We start from the raw sequence: 27,691 nt of genomic DNA on the forward strand, positions 1-27,691 counted from the left end.
AAACTTGAGATAGAGCTGCTACTGCTTTTTTTTTTTTTTTTTTTTTTTTTTAAGTTCTGGCTTTGCATGGAAGCAAGCTAAGTGTCCATAGACAGACAGATGAATGGATAAAGAAGATGTGGCACATATATACAATGGAATATTACTCAGCCATAAAAAGAAACGAAATTGAGTTATTTGTAGTGAGGTGGATGGACCTAGAGTCTATCATACAGAGTGAAGTAAGTCAGAAAGAGAAAAACAAATGCCGTATGCTAACACATATATATGGAATCTAAAAAAAAAAGGTTCTGAAGAACCTAGGGGCAGGACAGGAATAAAGATGCAGATGTAGAGAATGCACTTGAGGACACAGGGAGGGGCAAGGGTAAGCTGGGACGAGGTGAGAGAGTAGCATTGACATATATACACTACCAAATGTAAAATAGATAGCTAGCGGGAAGCAGCAACGCAAGAGGGAGGGGATATCGGGATATATGTATATGTACAGCTGATTCACTTTGTTATACAGCAGCAACTAACTCAACAAGGTAAAGCAATTATACTCCAATAAAGATGTTAAAAAAATAAAATACAACAACAACAACAACAACAAAGTCCTGGCTTTGACCACACGTAGTTCTATAGTCTGCTTCTATGCAGAAATAGCATGTCCAAGGTAGCATCTTTTTTTTTTTAACAATAAATTACTTTCTTTACCATCTGTGTATCTTCTAGTTAAAATGTATTGCTCTTTCAGTTAACTCAAAGACCTACTCTTAGCCACAATAGCCTTGAATATTTTGTTCTCTCAGTTTTTGCCAAGGGCTAGGGAGAGATAGCTGATATGAAAGAGTTGTCTAAAAAGCATATTAAAAGTTTTCTTCTCCTTCTCCTCCTCTTTATTTTCTTCTTAACAACAACAACAGCAACAACAACAAGTACTCCTACTCCTACCAATTGTTGAGCACTTAATATGTGGACTAGGACATTTCTATATGTTTTGTCTGTATTTTATTCAAATGTCAAATTGTGAAGTAGATATTGTTTTTAATCCCCATTTTTACAAATGAGGAAACTCAGGATCAGAGAGAGAAGGGAATTGTTCAAGGTATCACAGGTTGCAGTGAAATCAAGATATAAACATAGTGTGTCTGACTCCAGAGTTTATATTCTTAAAATTATGGTGATTACAGCCACTCGCTTTTCTTCTCAAGCTTCCACAATTGTTCTCTATGTGAAAGATCAGCAGAAAGCTGTATAAATATCTAAGTATATCTCTGTACTGCCTATAAGGGCTTCCCTGGTGGCGCAGTGGTTGAGAATCCGCCTGCCGATGCAGGAGACACGGGTTCGTGCCCCGGTCCAGGAAGATCCCACACGCCGCGGAGCAACTAAGCCCGTGAGCCATGGCCGCTAGGCCTGCGCGTCCGGAGCCTGTGCTCCGCAACGGGAGAGGCCACAACAGTGAGAGGCCTGCATACCGCAAAAAAAAAAAAAAAAAAAAAAAAGATATGTACTGCCTATAAAACTGATTCAATATTATGTTTTTGAAAATTGCCAAGAGTCCCCCAGAATTAACAGCTGTGTCATTTCTACATGTTTTGGAATAATGTTATTTAATATTTTGTTCACTGCTCTTTATATGGAGACCCTTGTGACAAATTCTTAACAGAGATTGGGAACTTTTTTTTTTTTTTTGCCGTACGTGGGCCTCTCACTGTTGTGGCCTCTCCTGCTGTGGAGCACAGGCTCTGGATGTGAAGGCTCAGTGGCCATGGCTCACGGGCCCAGCCACTCCACTGCATGTGGGATCTTCCCGGACCAGGGCATGAACCCACGTCCCCTGCATCGGCAGGCGGACTCTCAACCACTGCGCCACCAGGGAAGCCCGGGAACTCTTGACTTTACTGGAGAACTGGCATTTTTTTTGTTGTTGTTGTTGTTGTTTTTACAGCTATGTATCTCATTACATTTCTCTTTCATTTCCAATTGCTAATTAGCTTTTTTATGTTTTTATCTTTTGTTTGTATCTTCCTGGATAATAGCTATCGTAACAAAACTCTGGCTTATTATATACTAGGTACTGTGCTAAATACTTTTCATGCATTGTTTAACTTAATTCTCACAACAACCTCAGATATTATCCCTGTTTTTAAGATGGTAAGATCCCTGAGTCTTAGAGACGTTAAGTAACTTGCCCCAGTGACCTAGCAATAGCAAAGACTGGCTTAGAATTCAGCTCTTTTTGACTCCTAATCCTATGTTTTTGACACAATACTAGAATACTTAACCACGGTTTATTCTTTGCAGCCACCTCACAAGGACAATATTATTTACCTGTATTTCAAAGGTAAAAAAGTTAAAATATTCCACACAGCTAGAAAGTGTCGGAGCTAGGCTTCTTAGAACTAAGCGACCCCAAATCCTATACTCTTTCCATTAAATTTATTATAAACCACTTCAGAGTACTTTTATTTTAAGCCAGTTCAATACCTTTTTGAAACAGGTGGAGGCGTAAGTAAATTAATACATATAGAGCAGACAAATGAGGTATATCTGGAAACACTTTCATGTGTGCCTAAAGAATACTTGTTTGATTAATTGGGAAAGGTAATATTGTTTTTTTTTCTTTTGTGAAATATAGAAGAGCATAAAATGTGGCCATGGGGTACTAGACATTTCAATCTGCCTCCATTAAGGTGCTTTCTCCCTGAGTGTAGGCATCATTAGATTTATTATGATTTTTAAAGTAATAATTTAAAATATTATTGTGGCACTTCGATGGTCCTAATACAGCTGATATTATAAACCTAGGCTTATATCTGTTCTTTAAATTAGCTTACAATGATTTAGAGGTCTAGGGAGCTCTAATCTAATTTTCCACTATTACCCAACCCAGATGTCTGTGAATCAGATGTCACTGGTAAAATAAGCTTCAGTCAGGGAGACAACTTACTGCTTAGCTGTATCTATTAGGCTTGGTCATGTGGTAGCCAAGAGTCTTACTACTTTTTTTTTTTTTTTTTTTTTTTTTTGGTACGCGGGCCTCTCACTGTTGTGGCCTCTCCTGTTGCGGAGCACAGGCTCCGGACGCGCAGGCTCAGCGGCCATGGCTCACGGGCCCAGCCGCTCCGCGGCATGTGGGATCTTCCCGGTCCGGGGCACGAACCCTCGTCCCCTGCATCGGCAGGCGGATTCTCAACCACTGCTCCACCAGGGAAGCCCAGAGTCTTACTACTTTTTAACCGATGTTAGAAGAATAGAATTACAGAATGAGTGGTTACTAGACACACTTGCTCATGTGTTATAATTTCTTCATTTCTTTCAATTTACATGAAGCACCATGGAAATACTCATTTGTGTGTGTGTTCCTCAGTTGGTTAGTATTTAAGAAAAACAGACTTGCCGTGTTGAGTCAGTTCCATCTCTTTTGAGCCTAAAACATTGTTTTTAACAGTGATATCCTTGGATGATGCACTGGAACTCAGACTTATCCTTCGTAATGCTAGTCTCAAAATATATGGGATGTTACCCTACCCCACTCCCCAGTACCCCGTCACTAACATTTCTTACAAGGCATTCCTTGTTTTTATATTTTCATCGTATTTAGAAGGCGGAGTACCTGTGTTTTTTCTTGAGAAACTTATTCTCACTTGAAAACCCAAGATCTACTGTAATATGGAGAATCCTGCTAAAAATTATCATGCTATGACAGGGCAGTCAGTGCTTATTATTTGTTATTTTTAAACTTTCTGATATAAGGCAGTAATACTTCTTCGTGCCTATTCTCAATTTATCTCCTTAAACTTGAATAGAAGTCCCTTGTCCTCTACTTATTATGTTCATTCTTTATTTAGGTTTTAGTTCTATCTCCTTTCAGCCTCATTTTTTTCAGACTGAATTTTAAAAATCTGACCTGATTTCAGCCCCATTCCCTTATAGATATCAATTGATCTTGCCTTGGATCTTTTGTAACTACATATAATGTCTTTCTTGGGATAGAATGACTTAAAGAATGTAATGTAAAATGTTGGTTTCAGTTTAGAAAAAAAAAAAAAGATACCGTAATTCCTTTTGTTCATGTCAAGTGCATTGATGATATCGTCTTCTTGTGCTGATGCTGGCCGTAATAGAACACTGAGCTTTTCTGAATGATAGAGACCTTAGATGTGGAGAGATTTAAATTAATCCATCTAGTATTATATTACATATGATAGTTATATGTATATGTAATAATATATCTGGTATTCCAGTTGAGTGATTTTTCTCGATTTTATATTTCCTTAGGCACAGTTGCTATAGATTGCTTTCTTTCCTGTGTGTGGGCCATACTTCCTTGTTTCTTTGCATATCTCCTAGTTTTTTGATGAAAACTGGACATAATATATTGTGATAGTTTTGGAATAAGATTCTCCTCCTTCCCCAGGGTTTGTTTTTGCTGTTTACTGTTGTTTGTTTGATGACTTTTCTAAACTAATTCTGTAAAGTCTGTTTTCTTTGTCATGGATGATCACTGAAATCTCTACTTGGTTAGCTTGGTGGTCAGCTAATGATTAGACAGAGATTTCCTTAAATGCCTGCAACAATTTTTGCAGAGGGTCTCTGTGTGGGTGTTGAGGCATGCCTTCAACATTCAGCCAAGCAGGTTGACAACTCTGCCTTTGCCTTCACTTCCTGCTTGCATTGTCCCAAAGGTCAGCCAGAGGTGAGAGCTTAGAGCCTTCCTGTTTTCCTGTGCAGAGGCACAGTCCTATGCACCTGTGTGGCCTTCTATAGTCCCAGGAATATGTTAGAGCTTTCAAAGCCCCTATGAACATGTCATTCCTTTTAAACTTTTTGGTTAGTCTATTATTTGCTCCAGTTGTTATCCACTCTCTCTAATTGTTTTTGACAAAGTCCTCCAGGGAAAAGACTTTTTTTGTATTGGGCGGGCTCCAAGTCAGGTAAAATAAAAAGCCTTGCAAAGGCGGCTCTTCCAGGGTACCACCAGACAGGTCAAATAACGACACTTCTCTGGGAAGGAGGCTTTGAAGGCCCTCCAACCCTATTCTGCCCCTTCTTCCTGTTTTTTATTTTAGTGTGTATTCAACCTGTTTAGGTTAAATATGCACATCCTGGCCCACTTTTTTTGGGTTATGGTTAAAATGACAGTTTAGTTTTTGAAAACTTTCCAGTGTTCTTCTGGTTTGCCTTACTTATGTGTTATCCAGAGGCCAATGTGGAACCTGGGTGGTATTTCACACTGTAGTTCTCAAACCTTTTGTTGTGTTAATTTTGGTTAGCTTTATGCACTGGCTGCACATAGATCTGCTGAGGACTTCCTATGCAGATTTAGAAAATCCTTCACTCTAATCCCTTCCTCTTGATAATCTTCCCTCCACTCTCCAGTTGGGAAGAAATGGTGTTCTGCCTCATGATTACATCATGTAGATGGAGGACAGGGCACTTATCTTGCTGCAGCACCCAGAGTGGGGAGAATGGTGTACCATTTCATTATTGCAGAGCAAGGATGCAAGACAGGCTCTGCTCAGAGTCTGTAGCTGGGAGAGGGACCTATTTCCTTATTACAGGATGAGGATAGAAGGCTGGGCTCTTCTCATAGTCCCCACAGCTGGGGAGGGGGTACTGTGGAGATGATAGACAGGGCTCTTCTCTTAATCTCTGCAGTTGTAGGGCTTAGTGGAGAGTGGAGAGAAGTAATCTATCTTTTTTCATGCTGTTTGCCTGGAGTGGGGCAGGTACTGTAAATGTTCTGCTGGACTGCTTTTTTCCTAATCCTTTGGCTAGAGATATCAGGCTTTTCTTGGGACTTTTGTTGTTGTTGTGCCTGCTGGTGTTTCTGGGTTGTGGATCTCTTTAGTGCTTATGTTAGGACATATAGGACATGGGGGTAAAAAAGAGGCCTCAGATATCTCATTCCCAGAGGTTTTTCCTTGAGTCTCAAGGTTCTTATCCAGTCCACGTTCTTTTCTTTGTCTTCTAGTGTTTTCTGTCAGTTGCTTTTTGAATTTTATTGGGAGTTTAAAGATTATATTAGTAAGGGAAATAGGATGGTGTGTGTTTACTCTGTCTTGTCTGGAATTAGATATAGTTACTTTTCATTTTCCTAATCTTTTGTTTTCTCACTATATTTGTTTACCCCAGTGCATTTTCATTCCTTATATAATTTGGCAATAATATTACATTAATTACAAAGAAGTCACAGATAACACTGGATTATGAAATTGTTAGATGGGTCTAGTTAATATGTATCCAGGCTCTCTGTAACTTTGGAGCACCAATAGCCATGAAAAGAGATGCAAATTAGGTACCCAGTTATATAAAGAAGCAGGTGCATTTAGGTTTTTCAAAGGCACTAGATTAGCATAAATTTGAAGCAACTGAAGTGAAGTATGCTTTATCTAAACGTAAAGCATAAAAAATGATTACTTTCTACTCTGAATAAAATGATCTCAACTCATTACTATTTTCTATTTTGATTTGACTATCATCTTACAGTGAGAGAATTCAGTTCTCCATTGTAAAATTGAGAACCTTTTATTTTGATGAACTGCTTAATTGTTATAATTTTTAGCTGATGTCCACATTTTTGCAGTAGCAATCCTTTATTTGCCTTTACTTATGGACTTCTTTGTTTTTATTGTTATTATTACTATTATTATTGTTTTTTTCTTTCTTGGTTTCTGCTAGTGTATTACTTCTTCAATGACTGCCCTATTAAGTTTCTATACAGATCAAAGAAAAATTGTCAGGAGCGAATGATTGTAATCAGTTGGTAATAGAAGAGGGTGACAGCTTAATAATCATGAATTGATTATCCTCAATCTATGAATCAAAATTCAAGTATTTAACTTTAACAATTATCTGAATAGAAATACCTGAAAGAGACATCCTCATGCGAGTTAATCATAAATTTAAATCTATCGCCTATGTTTCTGATAATGTACCACCTGAAGTATTAAAATATAGGGAAATTCATAATTCACTCATTCATTTAACATTTATTTTACCCTTATTATATGACAGACATTGTGTTAGGTTTTGGAGTCACAAAAAAGAGTAAGACATGGTCCCTATTCTTAAGGAGTTCATACTCTATTGAGAAATATAAATATTAAGAAATATTTATATTCCTGGTAGTGTGTATCCATGTGTGTATGTATGTGTGTGTATATGTATATATTTAAATGTATATATATTTATAAAATAGTATTAATATAAATATATAAAAAAGTATGTACATATATACATATATATGAATAGAATCATTGTAGAAGGCAAGCACATATGCAGTCTATGTATTTTATCAATGTACAACTATACATGTTAATGTCAGACCTGTGTACACTCAATAAATATTTGAAATGTTAACTGAATTAACATAGATGATATTTACTCATTTTGCTTTTTCTTAAAACTCATTATACCCATTATTAAAACTGTGATCTTGAAGATATTGTTAAACTATATGATCTTTAGTCATCAATACGTTAAGTTGGGCTTTGTTAGAAATAATTCTTACTCTGTATGTTGTAAGAATTAAATTAATGCATGAGAGAGCATTTTATAAACTCTAAGGTACTAAGTTAAAATAAAGAATCCTATACTTGACTTTGTATATGAATACAAAGCCAAACAAAAGCAAAGTGTTCTATTTAAAATCCATTTTCTCATTTCTGCCTTTGCAGTACTTTGGTCTAGAATATAGCTCTCAAACTAGAATTTGAGTTCTTTGAGTAGTACCTACTCTAGTTCTAGACAGTAAGTAGTTCTAGGCAGTAAGGATAGAGTAGTAACCAAGACAGATAATGACATATTCTGAGTCTTTATCTGTCTTGGTTACTACTTTATCCTTACTGCCTAGAACTATGGCTGATATAGTAGGTGCTTAAAAAATATTTGTTGATGGACAGCTTTGCTTTGTAGTTAGAAGGTTTCATTATGCTCTGAAACAAACAAAACCCCTCAACCCTTTACATACTTATCCCTTCCCCCGCCAAAAAAAACATTGTATATGTTAATAGAAGAATGAACAGGAAAGGTAGCCAATGCAAACAGGAAACATTAATTATATAGAAAAGTGTGACAAGAGCTTCCCTGGTGGCGCAGTGGTTGAGAGTCCGCCTGCCGACGCAGGGGGCGCGGGTTCGTGCCCGGTCTGGGAGGATCCCACGTGCCGCGGAGCGGCTGGGCCCCGAGAGCCATGGCCGCTGGGCCTGTGGGTCCAGAGCTTGTGCTCCGTGGCGGGAGGGGCCCCAGCGGTGAGTGGCCCGTGTACCGCAAAAAAACCCCAAACAAACAAAAAGTGTGACAAAACATAAACTCGAGTTCTGTAGGTATTGCATTTGAATCCTGTACTCTCCTTGACCCCTTCACATTCCTCCCCCTAAAAAGGGAACAGTGTTTTTCTGTACACTATTTTATTACTTTTTGTGTGGATATGTAGGTATAAATATGCATTGCTTAAAAATTAAAAATAGTGGGCTTCCCTGGTGGCGCAGTGGTTGAGAGTCCGCCTGCCGATGCAGGGGACACGTGTTCATGTCCCAGTACGGGAAGATCCCACATGCCGCAGAGCGGCTGGGCCCGTGAGCCATGGCCGCTGAGCCTGCGCGTCCGGAGCCTGTGCTCCGCAACGGGAGAGGCCACAACGGTGAGAGGCCCGCGTACCGCAAAAACAACAACAACAACAAAAAAAATTAAAAATAAAGATAAGTATAAAGATAAGTATGACTCATCTTTAAAATGAGGATAATAATAGTACCTCTTTTAGAGTTAAGAGGGTTAAATGAGTTAATGTTAGTAAATTACTTAGAACAATGCCTGGTACGTAGTGAATCACTATGTAGTTGTTTGTGTACTAAAATAGAATAAAATCCCACAAGTGAATGACTTCCACTATTCAGATTATGCACATACACATATACGCCAGAGGTTAGATTACTTATTTAAGAATTTTCACAGTGACAGTAAGGGAAAGAAATTCTGATGATGAACCTTGTTAAACAGCAAAGCAGAAACATAATCTTCCCCTTGTTTTTCTGAGAGTAAATGGCATCAATCAGTATTCAAATATAATTGGATTTCCTTTCTTTTTCTTATTGATTTGTAAGAATTCTTTGAATATTCTAGACATTAATGCCTTTTTAATGTTGCAGGTATTTTCTCCCAGTGTGTTACCTTCCTGTTATGGTAGGCGTCCCATGATGTCCTTCATTAAACAGACATCTTTAATTTTTATGTAGTCAAATGTATATTTTTTTACTTCATTGTCATATTAAGAAATCTTTATTCACTACAAGATGTTAATAAGATGTTTTCTCTATTTTCTTATGTTAGTTTTAAAGTTTTATCTTTCTCATTTAGTACTTTATTTAGTACTTTATAATCAATTTGGAATTTTTTTTTTCTTTTAATGGCTTGAAGCAGGGCTTGTCAAACTACAGCACCCAGTCCAAGTCTGGCTCAAATCTGGCTGAATTTTTGTACTGCCTATGAGTAAAGAATGGTTTTATATTTTTAAATGTTAAAAAAAATCAAAGAATAAGAATACTTTGTGATATGTGAAAATTATATGAAATTCAGTTTTTGGTATTTCATAAATAAAGCTTTATTGGAACACAGCCATGTTCTTTCATTTATGTATTGTCTATGGCTGCTTTTCTGCTAAAATGGCAGTGTTGAGTAGTTGCAACAGGGACTGTAAAGCCTGCAAAGCATAAAATGTTTACACTCTGGCCCTATAGAATAATTTGCCGACCCCTGGTATAAAGATATACGTAGTTTCACTTTTCCTCTTTTTTTTTTTTTTTTTGCGGTACGCGGGCCTCTCACTGTTGTGGCCCCTCCCGCCGCGGAGCACGAGCTCCGTTCGCGCAGGCTCAGCGGCCATGGCTCACGGGCCCAGCCGCTCCGCGGCATGTGGGATCTTCCCGGACCGGGGCATGAACCTGTGTCCCCTGCGTCGGCAGGCGGACTCTCAACCACTGCGCCACCAGGGAAGCCCTCACTTTTCCTCTTATAGTGAGTTTCTATGATATTATCAACCAAGACATTGCATTTTTTTCTTCCATTCATTTGTGATACTGCCTATTTTACGGATTTTGTTTTCTTTAATCACTATGGCTTTGTGTTTTAGCCATTTAAACTGTAGGGGTCCTTAAAAGCGGGTTCCTTTTTACAATCAGCATCAACTTTGTCTTTTCTGGATTTAATTGATCAATATTTTCCTGTTTGTGGTCCTTTTCTCTTAGACATTAAGAACAGTCCCTCTTACACCCTTGTGCTGAAAGTCATCAGATGATGTTTATTTAATGTGATGAATCTGCCTAGAGGTAGAGGTCTGAACTTGGTGACCTCCTTTAGTCCCTTCCTTTTTTTCATTTCTTTTTTTTTTTTTAAACTGAAAAACACTCTGGTTTAATTCTTATGTGTGTAACAAGGAAGTGAGTCAACATTTATTGAGAGTCCATTATGTGTCACTCAATGTACCACATGTTTTTATAATATTCCAAACATATAGAAACGTTTAGAGTAATAAACATGTGCCATGTATTTTCATCCTTTATTTTATTTAATTCTAACTACCACTCTATGAGGTAGCTAGCTATTTTAGTTCCCATTTCTACAAGTGGATTATAAAATGGTTAAGTAACTTGCCAGGTAGTGAACATTGGAGCCAATATTCAAACCTCAGTCTGCTTGACTCCAAAGCCCATACTCTTCCATATAAAAACTGAAAAATTAAAATGGGAGATCATGTTATCAACCTCCAATATGTCAGAACAAAATCCTCATCATCCTCATTGTCTTTGAGAGTATCTTGTGGATAGGGTCAGACACTTAAGTGTCTTTCTTTATTCCTTTTAAGTTTTTTTTTTTCTGAAAAACCTCATTATTTTAAGTGCTCTCATATGTTGTGACAGCAGGTTCCTTTGTCAGCCATATCCTGTTCAGAATAAATAACCTGTACTATGCCAGCATGATTTATTGCTGCTACTTCCTTTCTTTATGTTTTGAGTAATTTTATCATAAAAGGATATAAAGTGTTTTAGACATGTGCAAATGCCTGAGTGACTAGAGCAGTTCACCTGGCTGCTTGGCTACCTGCCTGTGGACAGTGCTTCATTTGATAGCAGAGACGGTAGGAGAACAAATTAGGATTTTTAAACAGGACCAGTATACTGAATCCTATCACCATTTCTCCTCTAACGACCTCCACAGAGAATTTATGGGTTTCAAAGGATCAGAGTACATATAAATATGATTCTTCGAGCAATCTAAGCCACCGTGATGAGGACAGAAAGAGCTTGTTTAGCAAGTTCCCTTGCTGAACAGGTGTTGCTAATTGTAAATCCCTTTTCTTGGGTACTTTGAAAATGGGTTTTACATATCTATGTGTAAGATTAATCTTTAAACTGCCTATAAGCATAGGGTACACTGGATGGTTTCTTCTTTTTTAAACCAGGTGATATCTTAAAAATATTATATATATTTTATTATGAGAAAATAGAATTACATTAGAGAAGATTTGGAAAATAGAGGCAGGAATCTACCCACAATCTTGCTACTCTAATAAAAACAGTAATAATATTTTGATGTATTTCGTGCTTGTCTTAAAAAAAATCTTATGCATTAAAAAAACAAAAAACTTAGAGCTAATCTTGAAGATAATACCTTAATGTCTCTTTTGGACCCAAGGCTGTATGATTTATTTATAATGATGATGCCAAGGATTTTCAAAATGTGTATGTTTGTGTCATGGACTAATTTGTTGCCTTGTCCACTCTGAATTATTAATTCTTATAATTTACTATGGAAAAACAATTTTTCTCTCTTCATGCTTTATTTGGTTTTCTCAGTTATAAAAAGTAATGACCTTATTGTGAGCAATTTTTAGAATTTTGAGAAATTTGTTTTTCTCTATAAATGTCTAAAAATTAATGATAGTTTTTAAAAAACGTTTGATGCTATGGCAAATTACCATGTATTTTGGATTGTTTCTCTATATACAGACACTAAATGTATCATTTGCGGAATCAATTATTTTTGGTTTCCCTGATAGCACAGTTAATTAAGTCGTACTCATATTTTATTATGTAATTTAGGTATCTAGAAACTGTAGAGAGCCATTTTCAGTCTTATTTTTGCTACCATATATATATGACCAAAATATACATAGAGGTCTCAACCATGCATCCATTCTTCCTGATATTTTTGAATGTTTACTGTGTGCTTAGCATTGTTTAAAATTCTTGTCCCAAAGATGAATAAGACATAATCTCTGCTTTCAGGGGGCTCACTTACATAAAATTATTAGGACTTTATGTGCTACATTTATTTAATATAAATGTTTTGGATATATTAGTTTACTATGTTATTGATTTATTTTCAATACATATGCATAATATAATACAATGCAATATAATACAAAAGTTATAAAAATATGTTGTGAAAAGTTTCTTTTCCAAAACTTTTCCCCATTTATCTGTTGTTCTTTGCTAAGGAGAATATATTCATAGAAATGAAATGTAAATAATTTAAAGGCAGGAATACTTGAAAAATTTTGAACTTAGTTTTGAAAAGGAAATTCAATTTTGAAAAGTGTACTTTCGTTTATTGAGTAACCACTATGTGCCAGGCACTTTCCAAATACCTTATTTAATCTATCTAGTCTTGTCACAATTTTATTAATTACAAATGGAGGTTCAATGAAATAAAGTAAGCTGCTCATTATCACATGACCTATTCAGATTATCTGTTTCTCCTTGTGTGAACTTTTGTAGATTGTATCTTCCAAGAAAATGGTCCATTTCATCAAAGTTATTATATTTCTGGGCATAGAATTCTTCTTAACATTTTAAAAATCATTTTTAATGTCATGGAATCAGTAGTGATGGACTGCCTTTCATTTCAGTTATTAGTAATTTGTGGCTTCTCTGTTTTACTTGACTAATCTAGATAAGGGTTTATCATTTTATTGGTCTTTACAAAGAGGCAGCTTTTGGTTTTGTTGATTTTTATCTGTTGATTTCATATTTTAAATTTCACTGATGTCTGCTCTAATTTTTTTTTTTAAGAAAATAGACTTATTAACTTAAAAGAAGTTGAAACAAGTATTCAAAAGAAATTTGTGCCTTTATTAGAATGGTGTTAGGCTTTAAAAATGACCAATTTTGGTAATCAAATGATTCATTTTTTTGAATAAGAAATTACACTATAACTGCAATACTGGTCCAACAGTCTTATTTTTACTTTTCCTTTAAAGCAAGAAACAGAATGAGAGTTAAACAGAAAGCACTGGCAGGCATCAGTTAATCCAAGATAATAGCTTCTTAGTTCCAAAAGCACTTGCAAAGAAAACCATGGGGGGACACAAGGTATGAAAGCAATTCATAATAACTGGAATCTCTTGAGCATGTGTCTTCACCAAGTATCATAGGCTACTTTTTGAATTTGTCCTTTACTTGGTCACTTTTTTTCCTCAAATACTAGTTTTCCTGTGACTTTTCCCCAAAAGTATAAAAAGTATGAAATACAAACAAGCTCTTGCATTGTTCACTTAGAAGTGTACAATTCAAGCATTACAGAGCTATCTACATACCCTCAAATCTTGGCTAATTCAATAGTGTAGAACCTATCAGGGCACAGAAAGAACTAACACCTGCTTCTTTTTGTTACACATACAATTCGAATATTGAATCTGAAGAAAAACATTTAATAATTTTGTCTCTCCTCTACATTCCCATGTTGATAAACTTACTAAAATATTCCTGTGTAATTTAGTTTGGTCTTATTATTTCAAGTCAGGGTTAAAACCTCAAAACCAGCCATCCAGACAAAAAAGGCAATCAGAAAGATTATTTCTTCCTCACTTCCCTAACCCCAGTGACTACAAAGTTAATTTTATGACGTAACTCCAAACACTGGATAGTGATGACAAATGCTAGGCCCAATTTCTTCATAATCCTTTTTGGTGTGGCATACGTGGTAGAATTCAGGTGTAGAAGCCAGCCTGGATCCTCCAAACTACGTTGCATGTGACTGCATTTTGGGTGTGATGACTTGTACATCGATAGGTTTTCGTGTCAGTCTACCACCACTCAGTTCCTCACTTAATTTCAGCCTGGCATCTCCAGTTCTTTTCAAATCTCTTTGCAAGTGATGTCCAAAGTCCCTGAACATGGTTGAATCTCCAGAGAGGACAATATTCTTGTTGAGAGGATCTATGACATCAGTAGGACAATTGTGATTATTTACTTCATCTACAACTTCTGAGATAGGTTGAGTAAAGCCTGGATTAGCAAACTCTAGATGAAAAAACGTCATGTCCCAAGAATCTGAATAACCAAAACCAATGGAGAATTCTTTCTTTGAGATAACATTGATTCCAGTATACTGTTTAATCCACTTTGCTCCATCTATGTCATACTTGTTAAATTTTTTGACCAAATCTGGGTAGGCATAACTATAGTGCTCCTTTAACGTTCCCAAGGATTGCTCTGATGGATTCTTACTTTTCCGTCTCTCAGCAATTGCTGAATAAAATATGTTATATTACATCCTGTGTTATATACACAGCTGTTATATTACAACTGTGCTTAATACAGCTGCCAAATACATACCCTTCAGCCACAGGGATGACATGGGTGACACTGTCTCCACTGTCTATTACCGTTTTGCTCTAATTTTTATTATTTCTTTTCTTCTGCTTGTTTTAGATTTAATTTACTCTTTTTCCCCACCTAGTTTCCTAAGGTGGAAGTTTATTTTATGGATTTTAGACCTTTCTTTTTTCCCTAACATATGCATCCAATGCTAGAAATTTCCATCTAAGCACATATTTAGCTGCATCTTGCAAATTTTGATACATTTTAATTTTCACGTCAGGTGAAATATATTCATAATATTTCAAATTTCTTTTGAGAATTCTTTGACCCTTGTGTTATTTAGAAATGTATTGTTTAATCTCCGGATATTTTTGGATTTCCTACTATTGTTCCGTAGTTGATTTCTAGTTTAATTTGACTGTGAACTAAAAGCGTACTTCGTATAATTTGTATTCTTTTAAGTTTGTTGAAGAGTGTATTATGGCTTAGAATGTGGTCTGTCTTGGTGACTATTCCATATGAGTTTGAGAATAATGTGTATTCTGCTATTATTGGATGAAGTATTATAGAATGTCAGTTAGATCTGTTTTATTGATGATGCTATTCAGTTCAGCTATATCCTTGCTGATTTTCTGCCTACTGGATTTGTCAGTTACTGATAGAAGTGTGATGTCTTTAACTGCAGTAAAGGATTTGTATATTTCTTGTGCCTCTTGTATTTTGACATTTTTTTCCTCTTGTATTTTGATATTCTATTGTTAGACTCTGCAAATTAAGGATTATTATGTGTTCTTGGGAAATTCACCCCTTTATCATTATGGAGTGCCCCTCTTTATCTTTGATAATTTTCCTTGCTCTGAAGGTCACTGTCTGAAATTAATGTAGAGTCTCCAGCTTTCTTTTTATTAGTGTTAGCATGGTATATCTTTCTTCATGACTTTACTCTGTCTTTCTATTTAAAGTGGTTTCTTGTAGAAAACACATTGTTGGTGCTCTCTCTCTATTTTTTTGTGTACTTTGACAGTTTCTACCTTTTAATTGGTGAATTTAGATCATTCACATTTAAAATGATGATTGATATAATTGGATTAATAGCTATCATATTTGTAACTGTTCCAATCATTGCCTTTGTTCTTTATTTACTTTAGAGTTCAGCATTTTATATGATTTGATTCCATTTTCTCTCCTCACTTTGCATATGAATTATACTTCCTTTTTAAAAAATAATGTTTTTTAGTGGTTGCTGAAGAGTTTGCAACTGATTCAATAATTTACAACTAATCCAAGCCTACTTTCAGATAACAATATACCACCTCAGGGGTAGTAAAAGTACTTTATAAAAGAGTATTCCTAATTTTCCCCTCTTGTACCTTGAAAGTTGGTATCATTCATTTCACTTATCCCTAAGCTATAATCATCAAATACAATGTTACTACTATTATTTTGAACAAACTTAGATCAACTAAGAATAAGAAAAAAAAGATTTTATTTTGCCCTCATTTATTCCTTCACTAATGCTTTTACTATTTTTTATATAGATGTTTCCAACTTATATCATTTTCTTCTCCCTTTTTTTACACTCGTTGCAAGGCAGGTCTATTGATGACAAATTCCCTCAATTTTTCTTTTAGTAGGTATATTTCTCCTTCACTTTTGAAGTGAATAATTTCACTGGACACAGAATTCTAGGTTGGTGGGTTTTTTTTCTTTCAACAATTCAGATATTTTATTCCACTTTCTTTTTGTTGCATGGTTTCTGAAGAGAAGTCCAAAGTAATTCTTATGTTTGTTTCTCTCAGAATTTCCTCTTTGTCTTTGGTTTTCTGCAGTTTGAATAGGATTTGCCTAGGTGTAAAAAATTTTTTTATATTAATTCTGCTTGGTGTTCCTCATGCTTCCTAGATCTGTGGCTTGGAGTCTGTTATTAATTTTGGAAAGTTCTCAGTCCTTATTACTTCAAGTTTCTTCTGTTCCTTTCTTTCTTCTCCTTCCAGCATTCCCATTGCATGTATATTATACCTTTTTGTAATTATCCTACAGTTCTTGGACATTCTGTTCCATCTTTTTCTTTCTTTTCTCTCTTTGCCTTTCAGTTTTAGAAGTTTTTATTGACATATCTTCAAGTTCATTTATTCTTTCTCAGCTGAGTGTAGTCTATTGATGAGTCCATCACAGGCATTCTTCATTTTTGTTACAGCGTTACTTATCTCTAGAACTTCCTTTTCATTCTTTCTTAAACAATTTATTTCTCTGCTCACAGTACCCATCTGTTCTTGCATGTTGTGCACGTTTTCCATCAGCACCTTTGACATATTAACTGTATTTATTTTGCCCAGTTCCAGTTCTCTGCCTTATCTGAGTCTGTTTCTGATGTGTGCTTTGTCTCTTCAGACTGTTTTTTGTTTTTTTGGTACGCGGGCCTCTCACTGTTGTGGCCTCTCCCATTGCAGAGCACAGGCTCCGTGACCATGGCTCACGGGCCCAGCCGCTCCGCGGCATGTGGGATCCTCCCAGACCGGGTCATGAACCCATGTCCCCTGCATCGGCAGGCGGACTCTCAACCACTGCGCCACCAGGGAAGCCCCAGACTGTTTTTTCTTGCCTTTAGAATGCCTTGTATTTTTTGTTGAAAGCTAGACAAAGTTTATTGGGTAAAAGGAATGTAGGTAGATAGCCCACTAGATAGTCCTTTAGTGTGGCAGATTTTATATTTATCTGGCAGTGTTTACTAATTGGTGTAGCTGTGGTGTCAGAGGCTATAAATTTCCTCTATTGTCCTTAAATTTTTTCCAATTGTTTTTTTTTGTGGTAAGATATACAACCATAAAATATTCCATCTTAACTTTTTTTTTTTTTTTTTTTTTTTTGCGATACGCGGGCCTGTCACTGTTGTGGCCTCTCCCATTGCGGAGCACAGGCTCTGGACGTGCAGGCTCAGCGGCCATGGCTCACGGGCCCAGCTGCTCCGCGGCATGTGGGATCCTCCCAGACCGGGGCACGAACCCGTGTCCCCTGCATCGGCAGGCGGACTCTCAACCACTGCGCCACCAGGGAAACCCCATCTTAACAACTTTTAAGTGTATAGTTCAGTTTCACTAAATACATTCATAATGTATTTATGCATTAATGCATTACTACCAACCATCTCAAGAATGTTTTCATGTTGTAAATGTGTCATACACCATGACCAAGTGGGAATTATCCCAGTGATACAAGGATGGCTCAATTATCTGTGAATCAGTGTGATCACATAAATCAATGTGATATACCACGTTAACAAATTGAAGAATAAAAATCATATGATAATTTTACTAGATGCAGAAAAAGCTTTCAACAAAATTCAACATCTCTTTATGACAAAAACTCTCAACAATGTGGGTATAGAGGTAAGATACTGCAAGATAATAACTGCCGTATATGAAAAACCCACAGCTAACACATCATACTCAGTGATGAAAAGTTGAAATCATCTTCCTCTAAGATCAAGAACAAGACAAGGACGCCTACTCTCACCACTTTATTCAACATAGTATTGGAAGTCCTAGCCACCACAATCAGATAAGAAAAAGAAATAAAAGAAAATCCAGATTGGAAAGGAAGAAGTAAAACTATCACTGTTTGCAAATGACATGATACTATATATAGAAAATCCTAAATATGTCACCAGAAAGCTATTAGAACTCATCATTGAATTCAGTAAAGTTGCAGGATACAAAATTAATATATAGAAATCTGTCACATTTCTATACACTAACAAAGAACTATCAGAAAGAGAAATTAAGAAAACAATCCCATTTACAATTGTATCAAAATGAATAAAATAGCTAGGAATAAGTCTAACCAAGGACATAAAAGACCTGTACTAAGAAAACTATGACATTGATGGAAAAAATTGAAGATGACACAAACAAACAGAAAGACATACTTGCTCATGGATTGGAAGAATATTGTTAAAATGACCATACTACTCAAGGCAATCTACAGATTCAGTACAGTACTCGTCAAAATACCAATGACATTTTTCACAGAACTAGAACAAATAATTCTAATATTTGTATGGAAACACCAAAAACTCCAAATAGTCAAAACAATGTTGAGAAAGAAGAACAAAGCTGGAGATATCACAGTCCCTGATTTCTTCTAAGAATTTTACAGTTTTAAGTATTAAATTTAGGCCTTTGATGGATTTTGAGTTAATATTTGCATATGATATTAAGCAAGGCTCTAACTTCATTCATTTTCATGTGGATAACCAAATTTTCCAGCACCATTGTTGAAAAGCCTGTCCTTTCCTCATGGAATGGTCTTGGCACACTTGTCAAAATCCAGTAGACTTTATGTATATATGGCATTTATTTCTGGGCTCTCTATTGTATTCTGTTGGTCTATGTCTGTCTTAATGCCAGTACCACACTGATTACTGTACCTTTGTTGTAAGTTTTGGAATCAGGAAGTGTGATTCCTGTAGCTTTGTTCTTACTTTTCAAGATTATTTTGGCTCTCTGGGCTCCCTTGAGATTCCATATGATTAATGATGACTTTTTGTATTTTGGCAAAAACATCATTGGGATTTTGATAAGGACTGCATTGAATCTATAGATTGCTTTGCTTAGTATTTAGATATTGATCTGTGGTTTTCTTTTCATATAGCATCTTTGTGTGGCTTTGGTATTATGGTATTGGTGATCTCAAACAATGTGTTAGGGAGTGTTCCTTCCTCTTGAATTTTTGGGAAAGTTAGAGAAGGATTGGTATTAGTTCATTTTTAAATGTTTGGTAGAATTCACCAGTGAAGGCATCAGGTCTAGAGCTTTTCTTTGTTGAGGTTTTTGATTAATTATTCAATCTTTTTACTAGTTAGAGGCCTATTCAGATTTTCTATTTCTTTGTGATTTCTTGGTATGTTTTGTGTTTATAGGAATTTGTTCATTTCATCTAGGCTGTCCAATTTGTTGGCATAAAGTTGTTATAGTACTCTCATATTCCTTTTTATTTCTGTAGAACAGTAGTAGTGTTATCACTTCCATTTATTTAGTAATTTGGTTCTTTTCTCTTTTTTTCTTAGGCCATCTAACAAAATTTTTTGTTAATCTTTTCAAAGAACTAACTTTTAGTTTCATTGAGTTTCTCTATTGTATTTTTTAAATTTCATTTATCTCTGCTGTAATTTTTATTATTTCCTTCCTTCTGGTGGCTTTGGGTTAACTTGTGTTTCTTTTTCTAGTCTCATAAGTGCAAAATTAGGCTTTTGCTTTGAGGTCTTTCTTGTTTTTTAATGTATGGATTGGCTAAAGAGTTTGTTCAGGTTTTTTTTGTATCACCTTACGGAAAACCCCAAATGAACTTTTTGGCCAAGCCAATAATTGTTTATAGCTATAAGTTTCTTGCTTTGCACTGCTTAACCACATCCCATAAATTTTAGTACATTTTTTTGTTTTGTTTTGTTTTCATTTGTCTCTGAGTATTTTCTAATTTCCCTTGTATTTTCTTTTACCCATTGTTTTTAAAGTGTATGTTGTTTGATTTCTATAAATTTGTTATTTCTCTAGTTTTCCTTCTGTTTTCAATTTCTCACTTTATCCTGTTGTGTTTGAAGAAGATATTGGGTTGGCCAAAAATTTCATTCGGGTTTTTCCATAACATAATATGGAAACACCCGAATGAACTTTTTGGCCACCCCAGTACTTTATGTGATCTCTATATTTTAAAGTCTACTGAGACTTAATTAGTGGCTTGACATATGGTCTCTCCTGGAAGATGTCCCATTTCCACTCGAGAAGAATGTGTTTCCTGTTCTTGTTGGGTATTGTATTCTATATGTTTGTTTGACTTAGTTGGTTTATTGTGTCTTGGTGTGGGTCTCTTTGATTTCATCTTTTGTGGAATTTGTTCATTGTCTTTAATGTTTATATTAATGTATTTCATCAAATTTGGGAAAATTTCAGCCATTATTTCTTCAAATATTCTTTCTCTCTCCTCTGGAATTCCCACATCGAACCTATGTCTGTTTAGTGGTGTCCCACAAGTCCCTTAGACTATCTTTTCTTCAATCTGTTTTCTTTCTGTTCTTCAGATTCAGTACTTTTCATTGTTTCATCTTCAAGTTCACTGATTATTTCTTTTCCCTCCTCAGATCTGCCTCTGCATCCTTCTAGTGAATTTTTCGTGTCCATTTTTGTACTTTTTTGGGAAGGGGGAAATTTGTCTGGTCTAATAATTAACACAAGGCAGATTAACAGAAAAAAATTTTAATTTGTATGCACAGAGGTCTCATAGAAATGGAACACCTGAAGTGACCAAGGCAGGCTGTTTATAAAAAAAAAAATTAATTTTAGACAAAGAAACAATCATTTGTGAAGATTTAACAAAGGGGATTTTACTTGTGGTAACAGACTAATGAAGAAGTCTCACAGATTTTTTAATACAGCTTTCTTAACCTTGAATTTCTTAATTCTGTTGATAAGGATGCTTTCTTTACTTTGGGTATGGGGGGATACTTTCACATTGGAGATTTCTTTCTTGCTTTCGGGGGGAAAGAGAAGGATCAGAGTGTTGTTTTCTTTTAAGTTTTTTTTTTTTTTTTTCTCACTGACTGATTCTCAAGTAACTTTAATTCAAAATAATCTATATGCCCTTGTGGCATGTCTTGGGGTAGCCTGCTGTCAGTCCCAACAACTTTCAGTCCAGAATCCTTTTTGGGGTCTTTTTAGGTTTTCTGTCTCATTATTGGTATTTCCATTTTGTTTACACATTGTTTTCTTGACTTTCTCTACAACATCAGTTCTTTGAGCATTTTGAAGATGATAGTTTTATTTTAAATTTAAAAAAAATTTTTTAATTAATTTTTATTGGAGTATTGTTGCTTTACAATGTTGTGTTAGTTTCTACTGTACAGCAAAATGAATCAGCTATACATATACATATATCCCCTCTTTTTTGGATTTCCTTCCCATTTAGGTCACCATAGTGCATTAAGTAGAGTTCCTTGTGCTATACAGTATGTTCTCATTAATTACCTATTTTATGTATAGTATCAATTGTGTATATGTGTCAATTCCAATCTCCCAATTCCTTCCCCCAACCCCACCAATGTTGTTTTAAAGTCTTTGTCTAATAGATATGCCAGGTGTTTTTCAGGGACAGTTTCTTTTGTTCCTTTTTTTCCTTTGAGTGGCCCATACTTCCTGTTTCTCAGTATGCCTTGTGACTTTTTTGTTGGAAACTGGACATTTGAATCTAAATATGTGGTAACTCTGGAGATCAGATTCTCACCTTTCACTAAGTTTTATTATTTTCTGTTATTGTTTTTATTTTATTCTTTTTTGTTGTGGCTGTCTCTGTGCTGAGGATCAGGTTGTGTTATAAACTTAAGGTCTTCTCAGGTCTTTTATGAATCTGTTCCTTTCCCTGGACAAACGTGGTGACTTTCTGTTTTCTCTCATATAAGCAGTTGCTTTTGAATGTTTCAGTCTTTAATGTCTGGCTTCCAAAAGGAGAAAAATAGAAAAACAAAGGTTGTGGGGGGGTGGAAATGCCCAGGCTCTTAAAAAATATCCTGGAAGTCACCTTAGCCAAAGGGGGAGGGGCTTGCAACAATGGGGGGATTGTAACAACACTGGCCACTTACTGCTTTGTATGGAACTCTGAGATGAGAAGCAGTAATCAGGGATCAGAGCACAAATGCGATATTTGGAGGACAGTGTCCTTTTTAGCCACTTTTGCTCCTACAAACTGTGTATAGGTTGCTCCAAGAACAGGTAAACAGCTACCTTCCATGGAGCAGGGTGGTAGGGGATGGGTAGCTGCTACTATGCTAAGAGCTCAAATTGACTGAAATTAACAGCAAGGTACAGTCCAAGCCTTCTTCTGAAGTTGAAAGCCTTCAGTAGACTCCAGATTTCCAAATTAGTTATGTCAGACAGATTGTCTAGGTTGGGGGGGCAGGTTTCTGTTGCTTTCCACTTTGTCATCTTCCAGAATCCTCTCTTCTATTGTCTTTATTTTTGTCTTCCTTTCTGTTTTGTGTTTCCCTAGAGACTTCTTACTAAATAGTGTTTAAAGCTTGCAGTTGTTATAGTTGTAATCCTGTTATTATTCAGGAACTCTAAAGATTTGGTGGTAAGGTGTTGCTACAGGACATCATTCAGCAGTCCTATAATTAGGTCTTATTCTTCTAGTGTGCCTGAGTTAGGTATTTGCCTTCCCCCATGTTGAAGGCTGGAGGGAGCTGTAGTTTGGTATTGTCCTTCTCCCACATAAAAGGCTAGAGGGTGATATAATAGGTAATTACCTTCCACAGGCTTGTTTGGTTTTGGTAAAATGCCAGTTGGTTAGGCTCTGGTAAAATATTTTCCCTTGAGTTTAGGATTGTAAAAGAGAGCAGAGGGCTCTGGGAGTATTTCAAAATGGTTTCTTTCCCTTCCTCCTGCTTGATGCAGGAGGAAATTTTTCTCTGATCTTCACAGTGAGCAACTGGTATGGCTTTTGGAGATAAAATTTATGGAAGTGTGGTAGTATGCCCCAAACTGGGACTCCTGGAATTTTAAAATCTCAATTTAGTCCACAGTGAGTCTCCAGCAATTGGCCAATTATAGTTAAAAGTGTTCCGACAGACACTGGCCCCAGGTGTGGGCTTCTGCTCCTGGGCTTGTACTCTTGGTAAACTGTGATAATCTGGATCCACTTGTTTGCTTCTGTAGTTTTCATGGCAACAGTTTGCCTGCTCTATGACCTAAATTCTTTGATGACTCTAAGAAGAGCTATTGATTTTTGGTTTGTTCAGCTTTTTTTCTTTTAAGGGTGGGAGTGATGATTTCCAAGCGTTTTATGTATCTTATTGGAAACTGGAAGCCCCTCATACACTTTCTGGAATGCAGGAATGTAGGAGATCATTGTCAATAATGTTAATGTATTGTCAAAGAAATATATAATTACATTTTAATATTACCAGTTCTTAAATTATTATCTCAACATGAATTTTAATTATGGTCTGATACTTTGAGGTTTGATTTTATCTAACATATTGGACAAAAGAAGAACATTTTTATACTCTTGATTTAAAGGCAAGATGAATATTTTTACCGCTGCATTTATGACACATATTTTATTTGGGAAGCTGATGTAAATGTTTGTATAGTTCACATATAGATATTTTACAAAACCCAGAAATAATTTCTGAATTGGTAATTTAAATTTTTATGTCTATTAATATTTTCAAGTACAGATTTTGAAATTAGAAACTGATTTATGATTAATATAAATTTGTTTATGGTAAAAACTTTTGTCACTAATTAAGAGCAAATATGATTCCTTGTAGAGAATCACCCAGGACTTCTTTAACAAATATCTTCTCCTCTTTTATGTATTCATTTAAATATTTTTGTTTATCATGAATATTATTTGGTGAAGGATACTCTTAGTTGTTCTCCATTTTGATGAGCTGGTATGGTAATTTTTCTTTGTCATTGTCTATATGGGTACTGTTTTGTTCTAAAACGTTAAGAGATTTTTATATCTTATTCTCAAAGAAATACCATGATAAGTTTTCTAGGTAGAATCCATTGTCACTGTAGTTTGCTTGTATTTGTGTGTTTCTATATTTGGTGCTAAATATAATCTTTTACTATTAATCCATTATATCTTTATTTAAATACTAAATGATGTAGCTTTAGCTCTTGGTCAAAACTATTGTACTTTATGAAGTTTATACAGAGAACGCGGGATATTCTTTTTCAGTTAATATAGAGAAATATAAATACCTATTATATTCATTGGGACACAAAAATGTATCAATTTAATCTAAAGAGAATTTAATTTACAATGTTAATATAATTTCCTAATGAAAGTCCTAGATTTTGGTGACCCATTTTAGTTACCAATTCTTAGTCTTTCTTTGGGAAAGTAAAAGCTAATCAACTGATCACTGAGTTATAGGTTTATCTCTCAGGACCAGTCCCAGGCAAAGTGTGGGAAGCCACATTTCAGAGGCATCACTATCCTTGTGTTTTATCTTTCTCCATCTTTTAAATATTCAGTGCTATTACAGTGAAGCACCGAGTTGATTATAGGTTAAATGCATTTTTAGTCTGTTATAGTTATATGAATAATTTACTTTAGCTTATGAATATTTTAAATTTAATATACATAATTATTTTAGTAGCTATTTTTAGGTATTAGATGCCTAATCCCCCAATTCCTTTATCTGTTCCTTTGTGAAGTAAATGAATCCATTTGTAAGGCTTTTAAAATACATTTATAAAACCCTACATTTTATTTAAAATATTTATGCCTTTACTTCAATTTATATTAAGGAAGAAATTTTAAAAATAAAGAGGAAATCTGTTTATCTTCTGTAGGCCAAATGTAACTGTGTTTAATATAATACTTTAAAATAATTATTTTAAATGCTTCAATATCAATATTAATACAAATATGCAGAAAACTTGAGGACCAAATCATGGAATCATTAGGACAGGAGTAGAATTTTAATATCAGCACTCTATTAAGAACAAATAATTCAACTTTTCCTTTTTGTGTCAAATTAATTCAAATGTATAATTCCAATTTATAGCAAAACATTAAGCTTTTCTATGTAACAAACCTCATTTTTCATTTTTATATGACCACAGATCTGTAGATAGAAATTTCTTCCTAGTACAGTGCACTCAGTTGTGCAAACTTATCTTTTTAGGGTCAAAGAAGAGCACAAACCACAACTGACACAGTAAGTAAATGTATTAAGAGTTCAGTAGGCTTGACTTCTGTACCTTTGCCACATTCTGCTTTCTGCACCTTGGATGGTATTAGCTTACACTAATACTGGATAGGCTGCAGCTAGTGTGTCTTCTGCTTTTTGACTCTCTGGCTTGTAAGAGAGCTGCCTGCAGCTTCTTACTTCATCTACATACTGACTAGATGTAGTTTTTTGCTGCCTGCTTGTGGACTGGTTAAGTATTCAAACTTAATTTCCCTATATTCTGACTGCCTGGATGATAATTGGAGCTCATATTTCCATTGGCTGTAGCTTTTGTGCCTGTGTATTTTTATTAGTATGGATAAGAAAACATTTGACCTACAATTGTTTTATTCATTTGGTTATTCAGTCACATTATTTGCTTATTTAAACAGGTGGTTTCCCTTTAGTGGGATCACTGAACTGGTAAATAACGTTCTCCAGCCCCAGCAAAAACAACAAAATGAAAAGGAGCCCCAGACGTAAGTAAGCTGATCTGTACAGACTAAATATTATCTCTAATAGCATAACATACTGAAGAGTATGTATTAAAATACTGCCCTTGGAATAACATTCCTCAGAAATGAAAATTGTTAGGTTATGAGTTTGATATTTTCACCTTTGATACTTCATATCCCATGGAAATATTAAAAGAAAACAAGGATAATTTATAGGGTAGTAAGAACGAAGAGGTAGTTCTCCCCCCAACTTTAGTATAAATTATATAAACTGTATTTATACAGTAAAATATGTTTCTTCAATAATGCAGTATATTCTAAAGTATATTTCTTTCAAAAATAATTCCAGAAGACATTAAGAGGTATTTACCCCCCAATTCAATCTTTGGTCAAGTAGTTTTGGCCTCTCACTGTTGTGGCCTCTCCCGTTGAGGAGCACAGGCTCCGGACGCACAGGCTCAGCGGCCATGGCTCACGGGCCCAGCCGCTCCGCGACACGTGGGATCTTCCCGGACCGGGGCACGAACCCGTGTCCCCTGCATTGGCAGGCAGGCTCTCAACCACTGCGCCACCAGGGAAGCCCCGGTCAAGTAGTTTTGGAAGGGTTCTTTTAAAAAAGGTTAAGAAAGTTTCTTTATTGTTACACTTCTGAGTGTCTAAATATGCTCCAAGGTATTAGAACATAAAATATTAACTAAATTTATGTGACTATTGAATCCTGTTTTCACTGAATATTTCATTAGGTTATGAAACATAGTTTGGGAAATTCAGCACTTTATTATCACATTGGTCTGAAACATTAAAAATGTCAATTCCATTTATTTCAGTTATTAGTAGATTAAAATACACTCTTTAAGAAGTTGTTCATACTTGTATCTTTTTAACTTTGTGCAAGAAATATTATTTATGTTGTAAAGTGGAAGTTTCTTTGAGAATGTGAGAAAGATTGCATAGATTTAAATTCCACACTCCCCATGATAACTGCCATCTTACTCAGAAATGCTCTTACGAGTCAGCCTCTGCACTTCATAAAAGTAGGAATTATGTCTATGGAGAAGATGGTTTGGTTGTAGGAATGGGTAGGTTGAAAAGTGACATGAGCTCTAGGAGAGAACAAGAATAACTACCAGGAGCCTTAAGATGAAACATTCAGAAAAACATTCACATTTTGCCTTTAAGGAAAACTAGAAGATAATGTCTTTTTGTTTTGTTATTATTGAGGGTAATCCCTCATCCATTTTATGTTACCTTGTATGAATTTTATTTTAAATTTGGTCAGTGTTTCATTTTCAACTGAAGTAAAACTGTATTGTGATATGCTTCTCCTAATAGCTGATAATGTAGTTCTACGATTGGAATTGTTGCTGTATTTAAGCCAGTTGAAGTCAAGACCCGTGTTTGTCTTGTTTACATTCTATCCTTGACATCTAGCAGAGTGACTGATCCATGGTAGGAACTCAATAAATGCGTCTTCACAACTGATTTTACATGTTTGACCCTTTAATGATGTAAATACTGTGTCCCAAGGAATAGAAATAAATTCAATAATCTTTCTCTAATCAGCAAAAATTGTATTAAAATTGCACACAATGTCATTGTTTTGCTGATTTTTCTGTAAGGTACTGAAACATAATAAGGTAGTAAAATCAATAGCAAAATATAATTAGATGCGACTTTGTCTCAATTTTAAATGATGTCAGTTATGTATCTTGTTTGTAGGTTTTAGAAAATAATCAAGATTGTTATGTTATTTAGTAGATTACAGTGGACATTAAATAAAATAGGTGTTTTGTTAGTAATTAAAAAAAGTGATCACTAGGGCTTCCCTGGTGGCGCAGTGGTTGAGAATCTGCCTGCCGATGCAGGGGACACGGGTTCGTGCCCCGGTCTGGGAAGATCCCACATGCCGC

The 27,691-nt window shown here is 35.4% G+C and overlaps 1 protein-coding gene and 1 pseudogene across 38 annotated transcripts in view; one reads left to right on the plus strand and one right to left on the minus strand.

Moving 5' to 3' along the window:
* RIMS2 (regulating synaptic membrane exocytosis 2) overlaps positions 1 to 27,691 on the plus strand; it is a 552,349-nt gene that overhangs the window by 74,188 nt on the left and 450,470 nt on the right. For 22 of the 38 annotated variants that reach the window (XM_059042501.2, XM_059042514.2, XM_059042509.2 and 19 more), the window contains exons 2-3: positions 25,282 to 25,314; positions 25,719 to 25,805. The exons of the other annotated variants lie outside the window; for them this stretch is intronic. In XM_059042501.2, the coding sequence (XP_058898484.1) occupies positions 25,282 to 25,314; positions 25,719 to 25,805 (120 nt within the window). The remainder of the gene's footprint in view (positions 1 to 25,281; positions 25,315 to 25,718; positions 25,806 to 27,691) is intronic. 38 annotated transcript variants of the gene reach the window in all.
* LOC131744186 (actin-related protein 3 pseudogene) lies at positions 13,888 to 16,594 on the minus strand (annotated as a pseudogene).

Source organism: Kogia breviceps, chromosome 17 (assembly GCF_026419965.1).
Source record: "Kogia breviceps isolate mKogBre1 chromosome 17, mKogBre1 haplotype 1, whole genome shotgun sequence".
NCBI lineage: Eukaryota > Metazoa > Chordata > Mammalia > Artiodactyla > Physeteridae > Kogia > Kogia breviceps.